General features: G+C 30.6%; 1 protein-coding gene across 1 annotated transcript; it reads right to left on the bottom strand.

The window, feature by feature from the left end:
• Positions 1-6,192: 6,192 nt before the first annotated feature.
• Positions 6,193-8,865, bottom strand: LOC101497532 (pentatricopeptide repeat-containing protein At5g50390, chloroplastic). The gene has a single exon (XM_004499734.4). It carries the CDS (start codon positions 8,527-8,529, stop codon positions 6,454-6,456), a length of 2,076 nt encoding a protein of 691 aa, XP_004499791.1. The 5' UTR covers positions 8,530-8,865; the 3' UTR covers positions 6,193-6,453.
• Positions 8,866-16,073: the final 7,208 nt, after the last annotated feature.

Raw genomic sequence — 16,073 nt, 5'->3', positions numbered from 1 at the left:
GTTATGCTTTGGAAGAGTGCATGCTTCTACTTCCTTAAGAGTTTGTTGCTTGTTCTTATTCCTTATGTATATTTTCCTCCATTTGGTTTTCCTTTTGGACTGATTGTTGGTGCTCCATTTGTTGGCTTGGTAACCTCAAGAGTGGTTGTTTGCTGGTCCAATTCAGGTTCAACCATTATTGGGACAAAATATGTGTTTTTAGTACTTATTTGGACATGTTCTGATGGGGTGGTTAAGATAGGTTCATGTGGGACAAATTTTGGTATCGTAATTTCCTAAGGTTGGTGTTCATCAATTGTAACTTTCTCCCATTGAATGCCAACTTTGGGATAAAAAGCTTTGTCTTAAAAAAAGGTAACATCTATAGTGTGATAAATTTGTCTTTTTAGAGGGTAGTAGCATTTATATCCTTTCTTGGTAGGAGAGTATCCCAAGAAGATACAATTGATGGCTTTCAGGTCCAATTTATTGAGGTTAGCCTTTTGGTCATGTACAAAGGCAGTACATCCAAAAATCTTTGGTGGAAGATTTATGAGGAGTTTGGTCGAAGGATAAAGGGACAATAGGGTTTGGTGTTGTGTGTTTAGGTTGAGCGTTTTGGAGGGCATTCTATTTATTAGGTAGGATGAAGAGAGGATTGCATCTACCCAAAAATGGTTAGGTACGTTCATGGACAACATGAAGGCTCGAGTGACATCCAATAGGTGCCTATTTTTTCTCTATGTTGTCTCCTTCTGTTGTGGAGAGAGTATGAGCATGATGTTTGGAGTATAATGCCATTTGTGGTAAGATAACTACCAAGGGTGTGGTGGAAGTACTCCTCTCCATTATCAATTCTTAGTAATTGAATGTTGCTTTGAAATTGGGTTTGGACCATTTTATGGAAGTTCTCAAATATACTCCCAACCTCAGATTTTTCTTTCATGAGGACCACCCAAGTGACTCTTGTATGGTTGTCAATAAAAGTGACACCTTGATCCAATAATATTGCTCACTCTTGAAGGTCCCCACACATCACTATGAATAAGTGTGAAAGATTTAGATGGCTTATAAGGTTGTATGAAATAATGGAATTTGGTGTGTTTGGCTAATTCACACACTTCACATTTGAAAGAACCATAGTCTTTATTAAATAAGGATGAAAATATTTTTTTTTAAATACATAAAAATTTGGGTGTCCTAGGCGATAATGCCATAACATTACATCATTATCATTCTTTGATGAGGGCATAAGGACAACCTTGTAGGATCTCTTATTTGGTCTGCAACTCTAAGGAAGTAAAGGCTTGCACTCTCCTCAGCATTGTCAATCATCTTCCTCGAATTCATATCTTGAAATTCACATAAATGTTGTAAGAACTTAGCAACACATCCTAAGTTTTTGGTTAATTTACAGATAGACAATAAACTGCAATCTAGTTTAGCAACATATAAAACTAAATCAAGAGTAATATCTTTAGAGATAAACATCGAACCTTTACCAACCACCTTGAAGGTGGTACTATATGCTATTCGGACAAAAGATCCATCTTGACATGGAGTGTAATGATAAATACATTAATGTTCCTAGTCATGTGATCCGAGGCATCAGAATCAACAATCCAAGAGTTTGTTTTCTGGGGATTTACATGAAGGGCAGTAGAAAAATTACCTTTTTGGGCAAGAGTAGCAGTGGAAGAAGAGGTATTAGCGTTTTGTAGTGCTTGTTGCATCAGTTTCTGCAGCATCTCTATTTGTTCTTTGTTGAAAGGGTTGGCCTCTTCAATGTTTTTGGACTTACTTTCATCATCAGCAGCAACAGCATATTCGTGTGCGTCCTTGAGTCGTGATTTTAGATTTGTGGGTTTTCCATGAAGCACCCAACATGTTTCCTTCAATGTTTGAACTTGCACTTTGACTTCCCAACATGATTTTCCATTTGCTTTCTTCCCTTCTCACTTCTGCAAATGCTTCACGAATTTTACGAAAAGGCTTAGTTCCAAGAATCCTCCCTCTCACCTCATCCAAATTTTTATTTTGTCCCAATAAGAACTGAAAGATTTTGTCCTTCTCGATTAGTTTCTTGTAGATTTTGTCATCATTTGTGCATTTTCACTCTATGTTTGTATATATGTCAAGTTGCTACCAATATTTTGTGAGTGTATGATAGTACTTGGTGACCGAAGAATCTCCTTGTTGAAGATGGTGTAGAGACCTTTGATCTCAAATATGGCTGAGTCCACATTTGAGTAGGTCTCCTTGGCTGCCTTCCATATTTCTGCAGCAGTGTCATAATACATGAAATTTTCACCAGACTCATTAGTCATGAAGTTGAGCAACCATGACATAATAAGACTGTTTTCAAGTTTTCATTTTTCATGGTTTGGATCAGTCTTTTTTGGCTGTTTAGCCTCGCCAATGATGTAGTCTTCCTTTCTTTTTCCTTGGAGGAAGATGCAGACATATCCGGACATATCATTTTCCTTGTAGTTCTGTCCATTGAGTGTATAGCTAGTAATGATAATTGTTTCATGATGACTGGTGGTGTTTCCAGTCACTACTACCTTAAGGTCAGCATCTAGGATGATTGGACTGCTCTGTTTTTCTTCCATGAGAAAACTCTAATTTTTTTTATCGGGTCAGAATTGTAGCTCTAATACCATGTGAATATGTTGTATTTCTTATTGATTTTCTACAAAATACAATATTGTATAAAATAGCCTAGGGAGTACAAGTAAATCAGGAAACTAATTAAATCCTCAATTATTTACAAGAAAGAAAATATATTATATGGCTACCAGTGGTAATAGATTATTCCTATGATACAACTAATGAAAGTTTTACGATTGTCCCTTAATGGATAAAATCCTAACCAATAGCAATCATCAATAAAGAATAAGTGTGAAATAGCATAACTATTCCTACTAAACTTGATAAGAAACCACTAATTGTTTGCATCTTTTTCTTGAATGAGAAATGCTAACTTTTTTCATGCACAAAAGGAATAAATGAGGAGACGTAGGATTGCATTGACGAAGGCCCTTAGTAGGAGTAAAATTGTCAAACTTCTCACTATTCCACTTAATTGACAAGGTGGAAGAAGAGATGTCACTCATGATCAAAATTGATAATGCCAGTGGGTAAGCCAATGAACCTTCACCAGACTTACCTTTTTGTGTGTGCATGTAATGAACAATTTCATGTGAAACAAAAGCGCTATCAGTTGTGCCACAGTTCTGAATGAAGTTGTTCTGAAGAGGGCCAATGAGATCATTCAAGTAAGGCCTAATTCTACGAACCTAGATTTTTTACACCAATTTCAATAACACATTACATTGGCTAATAGCTCTAGAATCTTTCATGCAGTGAGGTTCATCAGTTTTTTGGATTGGAACAATCATGGTTTCTGCAAAATGATTCTCAATGTGGTCGGGGAAGAAGGCAGTGGCAATAAGTCTGAAGACATCATCAGAAACAATATGTCATAAAGTCTTAAAGATAATTGATTGACATCTGGTCTGGAGGCTTTGTAAGAGCCCATAGAAAAAAGAGAGTCATTCACATCTTCCAAAGAGACTAATTGCAATAGTAAATCAAACAACTCTTGTGGGATTTGAGGAATTGACTCTAAATGCAAGCTGCTATAAAAAAACAATCAATATATTTTCTTGTTCAAAAAATATTCATTTCAGACTTTATCTTCCTTTAGTTTGGTCAACTCCTTCACACAAGAATATGCTAACCCTATATAGTGTTGTATAACATGTGGTCATATACCTTTAACCAAAATGTAACTTAAGAGAGCAACTTTTCTCACCCCCACACATCTACAAAATTACATGTGTATCTAGAATAGTACTTTCAAATTACATATTTCGTCCAACAGTGCACTTCCAAACAGTCCAAGATTTGCGTTTTTTCATGTGTACATCTGAAATGAAGTTAGGGAATGTGTAAAGTATTGCCTGATATCTTAGAAGCCGTGCAGACCTAGTTAGGGGGAGGGGAGAATTAGCAAGTTCCATGAGAAAAAGTCTAAACTCTCCTTATATGCACAAATGCATGCTTCAATCAGAAGAATAATGACCATTTCTTGGTATCATATTTTTTTCAATTTAATAAAACTATCATGATTTTATTCAGATTGCTAGCTAAAAGGATCTACAACTCCTTAATATCATAAGAAACAATCAAATTAAATAAGTGATCCTGCTGAGAAAAGTTATCATTATCTCTATATTCAATTGTTTTTGCTCTATGAATCGGTTGTGCATGGTGGTGAAAAGAATAGCAAGATTAAATTAAAAAGCATCATCTAAATGATCTCACCACTCACCATCTCCTCAAAATTGCAACCACAACAAAATAGTACAAATAAGTTTGGCGCATTGCATGACATAAGTACTACTCATCCAGAGATAAATAGTGATGATATTCTTAGTATAGATGAGAAGCAAGTTTTGGAAATGGTTACATTTGTTTTTGGCTTAGCTGCATCATGTAACTTTTCACCTTTGAGGAAAAATTCAATATAACTAATAGTTGATATCTCTTTCCAAACACCGCAAAAGAAGTTGATGCTCCAAATGTCGTAGTATAACATGTCTGTGCTAACAACATCTATATAACTCCATGCTATGCAGCACCAAACACCTTAGATTGAAGGTGTGTCTGGTAATAAACATGGCAAGATGCATGTAGTGCTTACGTGTCGTGTTTGTATCAGTGCTTCCTAGATTTCATGGGAATATTTCTAAAGGCAGCTCAAGCAAACTAAAAAGTTAGTACTGGTAATATTTGATGAACTTATGTTACCTAATAGTAGTCAACACTTTATAATTATTTTGTTCTGTACTTTAATCCTCATCATGGAGTTCACTGGTAGAGCTATCACTGGCAGAATATGAGAAGATGAAGTTCTCGCCGTCTTTGCTAGTTGAAGCCAGCTGTGGTCTACAAAGCTCAATGCACTGTCAATAGTTTCAGAAAGAGATGTCGATCACATAAAAATATATTCAGACATTTGTGATCATTGCAAGTGCAAGCCGCCGTTGGTATGTACTCTCTCTCTCACTCTACCACTTCATGGATCCCAAAAAATAATGGTTTATTCATATTTTGCTACACTACAGTGCTATTGCGCTACTATAGTTACTATTTAACAAACACTTTATACTAAATTGTATATCGCAAAACAATAGGAGTTTCTTAAAATTCTGCTATAGAACCCCCATATCGCTATTTGACAAAACTGCCACAAACACACACAAAGAGAGCACAAGTTTCAAATTTCTCACAGTTCAATGTTTTCTTTTCGGCAAACTAAGCCAACAGTTTATAGAGGAACATCATTAATGAACCAACTATTTCAATATGTTCATCAACCTACCATACAATATGAGATGCTTCCAGCTCATATTCTACTTGCTTTGTTCCCATTTTCAAAACAAAGATTAATAAATAAAATGCAAACATAGGATGAGTAATTCAAAAACTACAGCAATCCCACAGAAGAACCCAATGCATAGCAGTAAAAATTAGAACAAAATTTCTTCCCCTTAAAAATGTAAGAAAGCAGAAAAGATAAAGGTTTGGAAGATTATACAATGAAAAATCATTCAATCACTCTAAAAGCTGGGGTAAGAGTTGGAAGATTATTCAATCATTCCGGTCCCCTTTGCTACACATGGTAAAATGAAGCTAACATGCAACTAAATCAAACCATGTATAACTACAATAAAAAAGCCGAACTCACCCTCAAACATGTCCCCGAAGCTTGCAAATGCATGCCTCCTTAAAAGACTGATCATCAGCTGCATATGAAAGTCCAAAAATAACAAAAGCGACTATATCAAATGCAGCATGAAATTGCAACAGATAGCGGTATAAATGGCTGCGAGTTAATAGTGGGACTTGAGAGAGAGAAAGCGCTGATAGCAAAGCCTCATTCCAAATCAAATACAAAGCACCATAATTTGACAACTCAGTATCCGAGACTGAAGTGATATACAGATATAGATAACCTTGTAAGCAATGTTGTAGAAATAAGCCATAAACAAAAGAAAGAAACATTTGTGACTGGTGTTAATTGCAATTTTTCATAAGAAAACATAGATATAAGACAAACAATGACATCAAACAATAGCTATCAAGCATCCAATAAAAATAGCAAAAACAAACAAGAGATAAATCAAAATGAAAAAAACCGGCGAGAAAATTGAAGACTTCTTCGATTGTATTTATTAATCTCTTTATAATCTAGTAATACATTTTTATTGCACCTTCATCCTATACCTCAGCCAAAAAATGAGACAAAAAACAATAATATCAAAAGGCAAAACAGTAAAAGGTGCAGTGTAGAATTGTATCCTATTAAAAAAAGTGAGGCTAAGTTTGGGAGTAAAAGGAAGGAGGAAAGTTAACAAAAAACTAATCAGTTAACAAATCTATGGCTTGAATGACACAATTTTGTCATCACCAATAATCACCACAAGAACAACGACCATTTTTAAAATGGTGAAATCTACTAGCATCTCTTAACACAATTTCCCGTCCTGTAACCAAGGCTATGAGTTTGATTGCGTTATGGCAGTCACCACAAACACGATGCCTCTGTATAATTTGCAAAGGTAACCAATTCGGAGAGTTGATGATACCAAAAGCTATCGCCAGCTTTTCACTATGATACTTTAGAATGCGTTGTTCCTCTTCATCCACGTCAGGAAGCATTTCCTTCTCCATAACATAACCATGTCTTGATATCTCCACCATCAGGTTGTCCACTTTTTGGTATATTTCTTTTGTTTGTTTGTGAGATTTGTCTCCGCAAACAAAGGCATATGGCTGTTTCTTGACATCGACCCATGTACATGCCTGAAGCATTCTTAAACCCTTTTTCTTTAAGGTTTGCAAAACACCAGCAGCTTCCTTCAATTTGCCAGAACTGTTATATATATTAAGAAGCACAACATAATTGCCGAGCTTCTCAGGCTCCATACCGTAAAGCTTTTCAGCTGCAAACTTCCCAAGTTCAAAATTCTCGTGCATTCTGCATGCTGTCAGCAATGCTGCCCACATATTTAAGGTTGGTTTGAAAGGAGCACTTCTTAATAATGCAAAAGCTTCGTCTAATAACCCCTCTCGACCTAATAGTTCAATCATACATGCATAATGCATTGCTCGGGGTTTAATCTTGTGATCTCTAAACATAGACTCAAAAATCTCCCAACCTCGTTCTGATAACCCTGAATAGCTACAAGCGGATAAGACAGCAAGGAAAGTTACATGGTTGGGAGCCATCCTTTCTTGAAGCATTTTCTCGAACATTTTTATCGCCTCTTCTCCCTGACCATGATTACCATATCCACCAATCAATGCATTCCAAGATATGACATTCTTGCGGTGCATCTTGTCAAAAACATGTCGAGCATCTTCCATCCTTCCCCATTTGCTATAGAAGTCAACAAGCGCCGAGTTTGCAACCAAATCCGTGCCAAAACCGTGACGAACTAATGCAGCGTGAGCTTGTTTCGCGTGTTCTGACAATGCCAATCTTGCACAAATTCTTATCACTATTGAAATAGTAAAATGATCTATTTTAGCACCACTATCACGCATCTCGTAGTATATACCAAGAGCTTCCTCACTATAACCACGAAGTGCATATCCAGCAATAATGGTGTTCCATCCAACAGTTGTCTTCTGCGGCATCTGATCGAAAACACATTGAGCATCTTCAATGCTACCGCACTTGCAGTACATGTCAATCAATGCACAATCTACAAACGGATCTCCATTCACTCCCTTTTTCAAAAGACAAGTATGAATTTGCCTTCCAACCTCAATATGACCCAATCCAGCCGACGCACGAACCATGGTGGCAAAAGTGCGAGATTTTCCATCATTAACCTCTTCCCACATACACAAAAACAACTCAAAAGCCTCAGAGTAGTTCCCTGAGTCCACTAATCCGCCGATCATGGTCATCCAAGAAGACAGATCTCTCTCAGACATATCATCAAACAGCTTACGCGCATCAATCATAAGAAAACATCTCACATGCATAAACAAAACCCTATTCATCATATACAAATCAAGCTCAAACCCACTATTAATCATATAATTAAACACCCTCTTAACACATCTAACCGATCTCAAACCAATACAAGCACTAATCAAAGCATCATAAGTACTAGCACCAATAAAACAACCATCATCATATTCAAGTTCCAAAATTTCAAACAATTCCATTGCATCCATATACTTTCTACTCAAAACCAACTTCTCAATCTGACTACAAAGTCCAGTAGGGGATAACAATCCCTGTTTCATTACATGAGGTTCATAAAAAACATGTTCTTTTTCCTCAAACCCAACTTTTTTCTTTGGTTTTGTACGCAACCCTTGTTCCATTGAAGAACAATAACAAATATGAGAAATGGGTTTGCTCCAATTTCTCAACTTTGATATAAAAAAACAGTTTTTTCTTTGAAATGAAGAAGAACCAAAAAAGGAAAAGGATTGAAACTGATCAAGAGAGAAAGTTTCCATTGGTATTAACTATGAAGTGTTGTTTGTATTTAATGTGTTCATGAATAAAAGAGGGTTTAAATATGAAAGTGGAAAGAGGAAGAAAAGTATGCATGATAATCAATTGATTCACTTTGCATCTATTTCTCCGCCCAGATTTGTTTTGGTATTGACTTTCCAGGAAAATTGGAAAATGCGGTAATCTTAAAATATGGTTTTTTTTTTTATGAAGATGTTTATGATGTTTCAGTGTTCTGTGTCTTGTACTATGTTTGGTTGGTTTGGTTGTTGGAATGATTCACCAAACAAAGAAACAAACAAAAATTGAATAACCGAAACTTTTGATGCGACGAAGACATTTTTTTTTTTAGTCTTTTAAGCCTCCGGTTTTAAAGAAAATGAAATTTTGATAATTTGAAATGAGATTAATTATTATACGCTGATTATATCTTTTTAGATTATTACTAAAAAAGTCACACACAAAAATTAATGATTCGACTGTTTGATTAAAAGAAATCTTGTGATTAATTAGTCGTTATTTTATATGTACAACCGAGTATACTAATTCTACAATACAATTTAAAAATAAAAATAAAACATTTCACGTGCATCAATCATATATAATGAAACCTCTAACGGCATGTTTTTAACAATCAAAGTATCTATCACGTGTATTGTTAGTGTACCAAAATATAAAACTTTTTTGTTTTGACTAAATAGCTCAATATAAAACTTATTTTTATTTTTTTAAGAAATGTATAAAACTTATGCTTAATTGCAGTTTTGGTCTCCTATTTTAGCTGATTTGCAAAAGTAGTCCCCCCATTTTGTTTCTCCCCAGTTTTGGTCCCTCAAACAAAATTTTGGTCCAAAACTTGATGAAATTTCATTTTTTTTGCATTTATTTAAGTCACATCATGCCTCAAAATCTCATTTGCAACAGTTGTACCTGGAATATATGATTATAAATGGTGTAGTACGACTTTAAAAAATGAAATTTCATTAAGTTTTTGACCAAAATTCTGTTTGGAGGACCAGAACTGGGGAGAAACAAAATGGAGGGATTACTTTCGCGATTCAGCTAAAATAGGGGGATCAAAACTGCAATTAAGCCTAAAACTTATTAATAAGTCTATATAACTAAACGAGTCATTATATATTATATAAAAAATGTGAGGGAACTAAAATATATTTGGAATTCTCTAATAGCTATATTAATGTAGCAAAATTAAATAACTTGATCAAATTGTTGCAATGTTTGGGTTTAATTCAAACCAATGCATCTGTTAGGTTACAAAAGTTATAATCTTTCTCAAGAGTTGTTTTCTTTCACCAATTGATATGAGTTGAAGAATTGTTTTCTTTCACCAATTCATATGAGTATCTCTATAAATAGAGATACTCTAGAGGCAGAAAAAACACAAGATAAACAACACAAAATTTATGTTACATGATTCAAAATCATGTAAAAAATATATCTGAGTCATTTCTTCTTTTCTCTAGTTCACGAGAGTAAATGAAGGAACTTTATTCTGTAAACTATCACTGATCAATAGGCTTGATGTGAATGTGCAATTCACTTCAAGGATTCCAAAGTATTATGAAGGGAATTCGCCGGTTAACCCGTTTGCATCCAATATATATAGATTGGTGGGGGCGAATCGAACCTAAAGCTTAGTCTGATACACACGCTTTGGAATTTATTTGTGCAACGTTCATCATCATCATCGAGTTCATCCTCTTCTTGTTCAAGATTTGCAGCATACTCCCAACAAAAGATCCAACAATCTTTAGGTTAGATTTTCGATTATCAAATTTATTTATGACTACAACTTTTAGAGGAGATGGATTTTCTTGACCATGGTGAAAGGTATACATTTAATCTATATGAATATATATGATATATTTGAAGTTCTAAATTCATATGTGATTCTCCAAAGTAATTATATTGTTTATGTTAAATTTAACATGTGGTTAGATTGATATGCATGATTTAGAATATATTCAAGTATGTGAATTTAATATGGTTTATGCATGAATTTTACTTGATTGGATTTTAAAAATTAATTAAAGTCTTGGAAATAATTAAATGAAAATTTATTGTTGGGCACCAAAAGTTATTTAGTGTTAATACATTTATATATTATACATTCATGTTTGAAATTCATATATAACAAATTTTCCTTTTCGGATGCATGTGAAAAATTAATAATATGAAGTTAGAGATAATATATTTTGATGAAATTTTTGTTTATCTATGATTGATGTTATTAGACTAAGAGCAAGGATTTATGATTGACAGGTGGAATAAAGTTTATTTATAATTTTGGTCTCTTAAATCTTGACAAATATAAATATGTATGATTTAAGATACATGTTTAATACATTAATTTATTTAAATTAGTGTAAATAAATTGTCATAAATATCAAATGTATGTCTCATTGATAGTGATGCTTTATATGAGAAGTTATTAAATCAAAAATTGATTAAATCATATTATATGTGTATGATGGTATAAAAGTATATGTCAATTTCTTGCTTATTTTGATATTAAAAATGATTTGGATATATATTTTAAAATTATTATAAGTTGACAAATGTTTATGGAAGAAACTGATAGAAAATCTTAATGATTTTATTTATTGTTTATTTTCTATTGTGATACTTTTTTGGATTTACAATAGAACATATTTAAATATTAAACTTGAATTAACAAATAAAATTCATGGTGTATGTATTAGTTATAATATAACTATGAAGAAATAAAATGAATTCTTATTTGTTAAGTAGTAGATGACTTACATTTCTGGACCTACCTTATGATATTTAATTATGAGAAATTTTTATGATCATGCTTTGTTAGCTGATGACAATATATATTTAATGCATTCAATGTATTATATCTTGGACTTGGATATATTGAAAAGATAATTAGATTTTTAAATTGAGATGCTTATTAAATATAGTAAAAGGCAAAATGACATAAAAGTTTGTGTATGTGATAATTGAGATGATTATTAATTGTATGTGATACAATATGAAGAGATTAAATGGCAAGAGGGTCATGGTTTGGTCATAGTTGGTCAACACTATCAAGAATATAAAAAGTAATCGGATGCTTGATGTAAGTCATGACTTGTACCAGATCTGATATAACATATGTTGTTGGAAGATTAAGTCAGTATATAAGCAATCCAAGTAAAGAACATTGACATGTTATTAATAAAGTATTAAAATATTTGAAATGAACAATTAGCTATAGTTTAATCTATAATGAATATCATTTAGTTTTGGAAGGATATACAAATATCAATTGGGTAAATCATGTTGAGGATCATGCTTCCACAAGTGGATGAATCTTCAACTTTGGTGGAGGTGCAGTTTCTTGGGGGTCAAAGAAACAAACTTGCATTGTTGAATCCACCATGATTGTAGAGTTCATTGTCCTAGCTACAGGTAGTAAAGAGACTGAATGACTAAGAAAATTGTTGTATGAGATATCAATTTGGCCAAAGTCAATGGCATCAGTATCCATACATTGTGATATACACACTATCAAAAGTATATAGTCAAGTATATAATAGAAAATAAACACATATTGGTTTAAGACATAACTATGTAAAGAATTTAATGGAGTGATATCCATAGTGTTTGTAAGAATTGAAAAGTATCTTGCAGATCCTTTGACGAAAGGTCTGACAATGGATATGGTGTTGAAAACATCATTAGAGATGTGATACAAGCTCATATCTAGATAATCACCAATGGTGGAAACATCAACTCACACTTGAGTAGCATCAAGTCTTGAGTTCAATGATGAAAGTACATTATTAGAGTGATTGAAGTACTTGACAATAGATACATCCCAAATGATAAAAGTACTTGGACCATAAAATAAAAGTAGTAGGATGATGTCTCCTCTTAATGGACATATAACATGCATTTGCTGGAATGTATTATTATGGGTGCATTTCTGATATAGTCCACCTATATGAGAATGAAGTGGACCGCATCATAGGGTTCAAGAGCTTGACTCTTAAATTCTCACGAAAAGGATATGAGACACACGACCTTATCAAATGTGTCATTTTTATAATTTGATCAATGGTACCGAAATTTCATGTGTGAGTTATGCACACTTGTTGTAATCAATGGTTGGTACAAAACTTGTCTACTAATCTATTTGGGGATGAGTGAAAACATAATTTACTAAGTAATGGTTAAAATCATAAGATACTTTTATCCGAAATCATGAGATTTCCGGAATAACGAACTTAGATATATTTTGAAAATGGTGGGGGATTGTGAGAGAAATTTTCAAAATATATTTGGAATTCTCTAATAGCTATATTAATGTAGCAAAATTAAATAACTTAATGTATCACTTGGTCAAGTGGTTGCAATGCTTGAGTTTAATTCAAACCAATGCATCTGTTAAGTTACAAAAGTTACAATCTTTTTTAAGAGTTGTTTTCTTTCACCAATTGGTATGAGTTAAATAGTTGTTTTTCTTCACCAATTGGTATAAGTATCTCTATAAATAGAGATACTTTAGAGGCAGAAAGAACACAAGATAAACAACACAAAATTCATGTTACATGATTCAAAATTATGTCAAAAATATTTCTGAGTCATTTTTTCTTTTCGATAGGCTTGATGTGAATGTGTAATTTACTTCCAAAGTATCCTGAAGGGGAATTGTCGGTTAACTCGTTTGGATCCAATATATATAGATTAGTAGGGGCGAATCGAACCTAAAACTTAGTGTGATACACGCTTTGGAATTTATTTGTACAACTTTCATCATCATCGAGTTCATCCTTTTCTTGCTTAAGATTTGCAAGATACCCCCATTAATTCATTAGGTTAATTATACCCTTTGTGTATTGGTAAAGATATAATGGATTAGATGACACTTTTTTTTTAATGTTTTTCTTTTGATGACACATATTACTGGTACACTTTGTAAAATTAGTTTTAAGTTGTACTAATTGTTCCATAATTTTATATTACATTCGATTTATAATAACTATAAAAAGAAAATTGTCTAAAACAAAATGTCACTATATTAGTTTTTAATACGATTTTTGTTTTAATATGTTTTTTCAATTTTATTATCTAATTTAATTAATATTATGTATATCATCCATAAATTATTATTCATCATTTTACATTTATAATTAAAAGAATGTGTTAATGATTAAAATTAATAATTTAATAAAATTATTATTATTAATTTGTTACTTTTTACTTTGTGTGAAATGATTAAACGTAACACTTATTATAAAACAAATTGGATAATTATAAGTTTTTTTATTTTTATAAATTTATTTTTCAACATATTTAAGTAACAAGTTTTCATTCTGATATCATGACCATCTATTTTTTTAATGATATATCTATTGTTCAAATTCATATCCCAATCAGTATAAAAAAGAACCATAATCTATAGTGGTTTATTATTTGTTTTTATTAAATAATAAATAAACTCTTTTCTTATTAACAACATTATGTATTTCTTGCGTATCAAAACATATAATATCATATACTCTTTTATATTTTTATACAAATTATATTTTAATTGTGATTTCTTCGATTTGAGATTTGGAATACTAAGTGTGTCAAGTCGTGATCACAAATTAATGGTTAAAATTGTTTAAAATTGATTTTTGTTATTGTGTAATATAAAATTATACAATTTAAAATAATAAATTAAAGAAGACTCACGAAATTGTTTAATTATTTTAATCTTTTTAGACATTTAGTTATTTTGTTTTAATTGTAGGAACTTATTTTCTACTTGATTGTAGCTAAAATTTTATATTTTTTTTTTGTCTTAATCATCTGTTTTTAAAGAAAAACAACCATTTAGAATTAGATTGTGAAGTAATTAAAGTAAGATATCGTTGGCATATTTTATGTGCAACAGAATTATAAAATGCTTAAATTTGAAACTTTATCGTTGTTGTTATTATTAACAATATATATATAAAGTTTACTTTATATTATTTGTAGTGGAAATTCTACTGATATGTTGCTACGTTATTTGAAGATTATGAAAAATCAGGTGTTTTTAAATTGATTGGGATTATATATATAAATCAATTGTTTCTTAGAATAATTTAATATTTTTTAAAAAATAACACAAGAAAAAAATATAAAAATAACAACATATAGTAATATAATTAAATCATACTTTTCGTGTTATTTTTAGGTTTTATTTTAATTTTTAAGTTATTTTAATGTTTTACTTTGATTTTTTTTTTTAAGTTTTTGATCTATTTGATCTTTAAATACTATCTTTATTTTATTTTGATGTCTTAAATTATAAATATTATATATTTTAATCTTTTAAATTATTATCAGATATTTTGATTATTTTTGTCAATATCTAAGGTTTTAAGTGAATAATTAGAATGTCGAAAGTTTTAAGTGAATGATTGAAATGTCTAACGTTTATATTAAAATTAAAGGATTAAAAAATGTCAAATATTTATAAATTAATATACTCATGAGTTTAATTTTGTTATTTATAGAACTAAAATGATATTTTTCATAAGAAATCAGGGTGTTTAAGTTTTATAATTAAAATTTGTCAAAGAAAAACTTTTATAATGTAAGAGAAGGAAAGAAAAAAACTTAAGAGATTAGACTGGAATTTAAGGGACAAAACCTTTAATTTAACCTAAAAATGTGTCAAAAAATAGTAATTTAACTTAAAAATAATATAAAAATTACATAATCAAATATACAATATAAAATAAAGAGAAAACAAGACACTCAATAGAAATTAGAATTGAATAAATAGTTATTCTTTTTAAAAAAATATACAATACACGTAGAATTTAATTTGTAATAATTGGTATATATATAGAAGTTAATTAAAATTGAGTAACATGTAGTTTTTTTTATAAAAATCAAGTACAATATATGTAGAATTTAATTTGTATATAACAATGTGTAGAAATTAATCTCATATTTATGAAATTGGTTTATATATTTTAAAAATTGATATTTTTTTATTTATTTTTTATTTAAAATATTATGACGTGACATGTTTTAAATAAAATAACATATTTTATAATAATATATAATGATTAATACTCATAAAATTAAAATAAAATATAAAATTTAACTTTTAACTATAATTTTTTTTCTTCATATTTTTTATTTAATTAATGATATATGAATAATTGATTCATTTATATAGTTCTTTATAATATAATTATATGTTGTATCATTAAAAATATGTCTATGACGTATCATATGTCAATAAATTTTATTATTTAATTAACAATATATAAATAATTATTTCATCTAGATACTTTTATATAATAAAATTATATGCTGCGTAATTAAAAATATGTTAAATTGTTTTTTTTTTAATTAAAAAAAATTATAACATTTAAAGTAAAAAAATTAATTTTATGAACGAATAAAAATATAAAAGCTAAATCTGCAATTAAATTTATATAATAATACGATGCGTTATAATTGGACGAAAGAGTAATCCACTACACTTTAAAATAAAAAAAAAAAAAATGAAAAAAATTAAAAAATGAAA

The sequence above is a fragment of the Cicer arietinum genome, chromosome 5 (assembly GCF_000331145.2).
Source record: "Cicer arietinum cultivar CDC Frontier isolate Library 1 chromosome 5, Cicar.CDCFrontier_v2.0, whole genome shotgun sequence".
Lineage (NCBI taxonomy): Eukaryota > Viridiplantae > Streptophyta > Magnoliopsida > Fabales > Fabaceae > Cicer > Cicer arietinum.
The sequence above is the reverse complement of the archived record's forward strand: the minus strand, read 5'-3'. Positions and strand labels throughout refer to the sequence as shown.

Coding starts and splice junctions, on each gene's coding strand:
- LOC101497532 (XM_004499734.4), bottom strand. CDS start 8,529: ATGGAAACTTTCTCTCTTGATCAGTTTCAATCCTTTTCCTTTTTTGGT.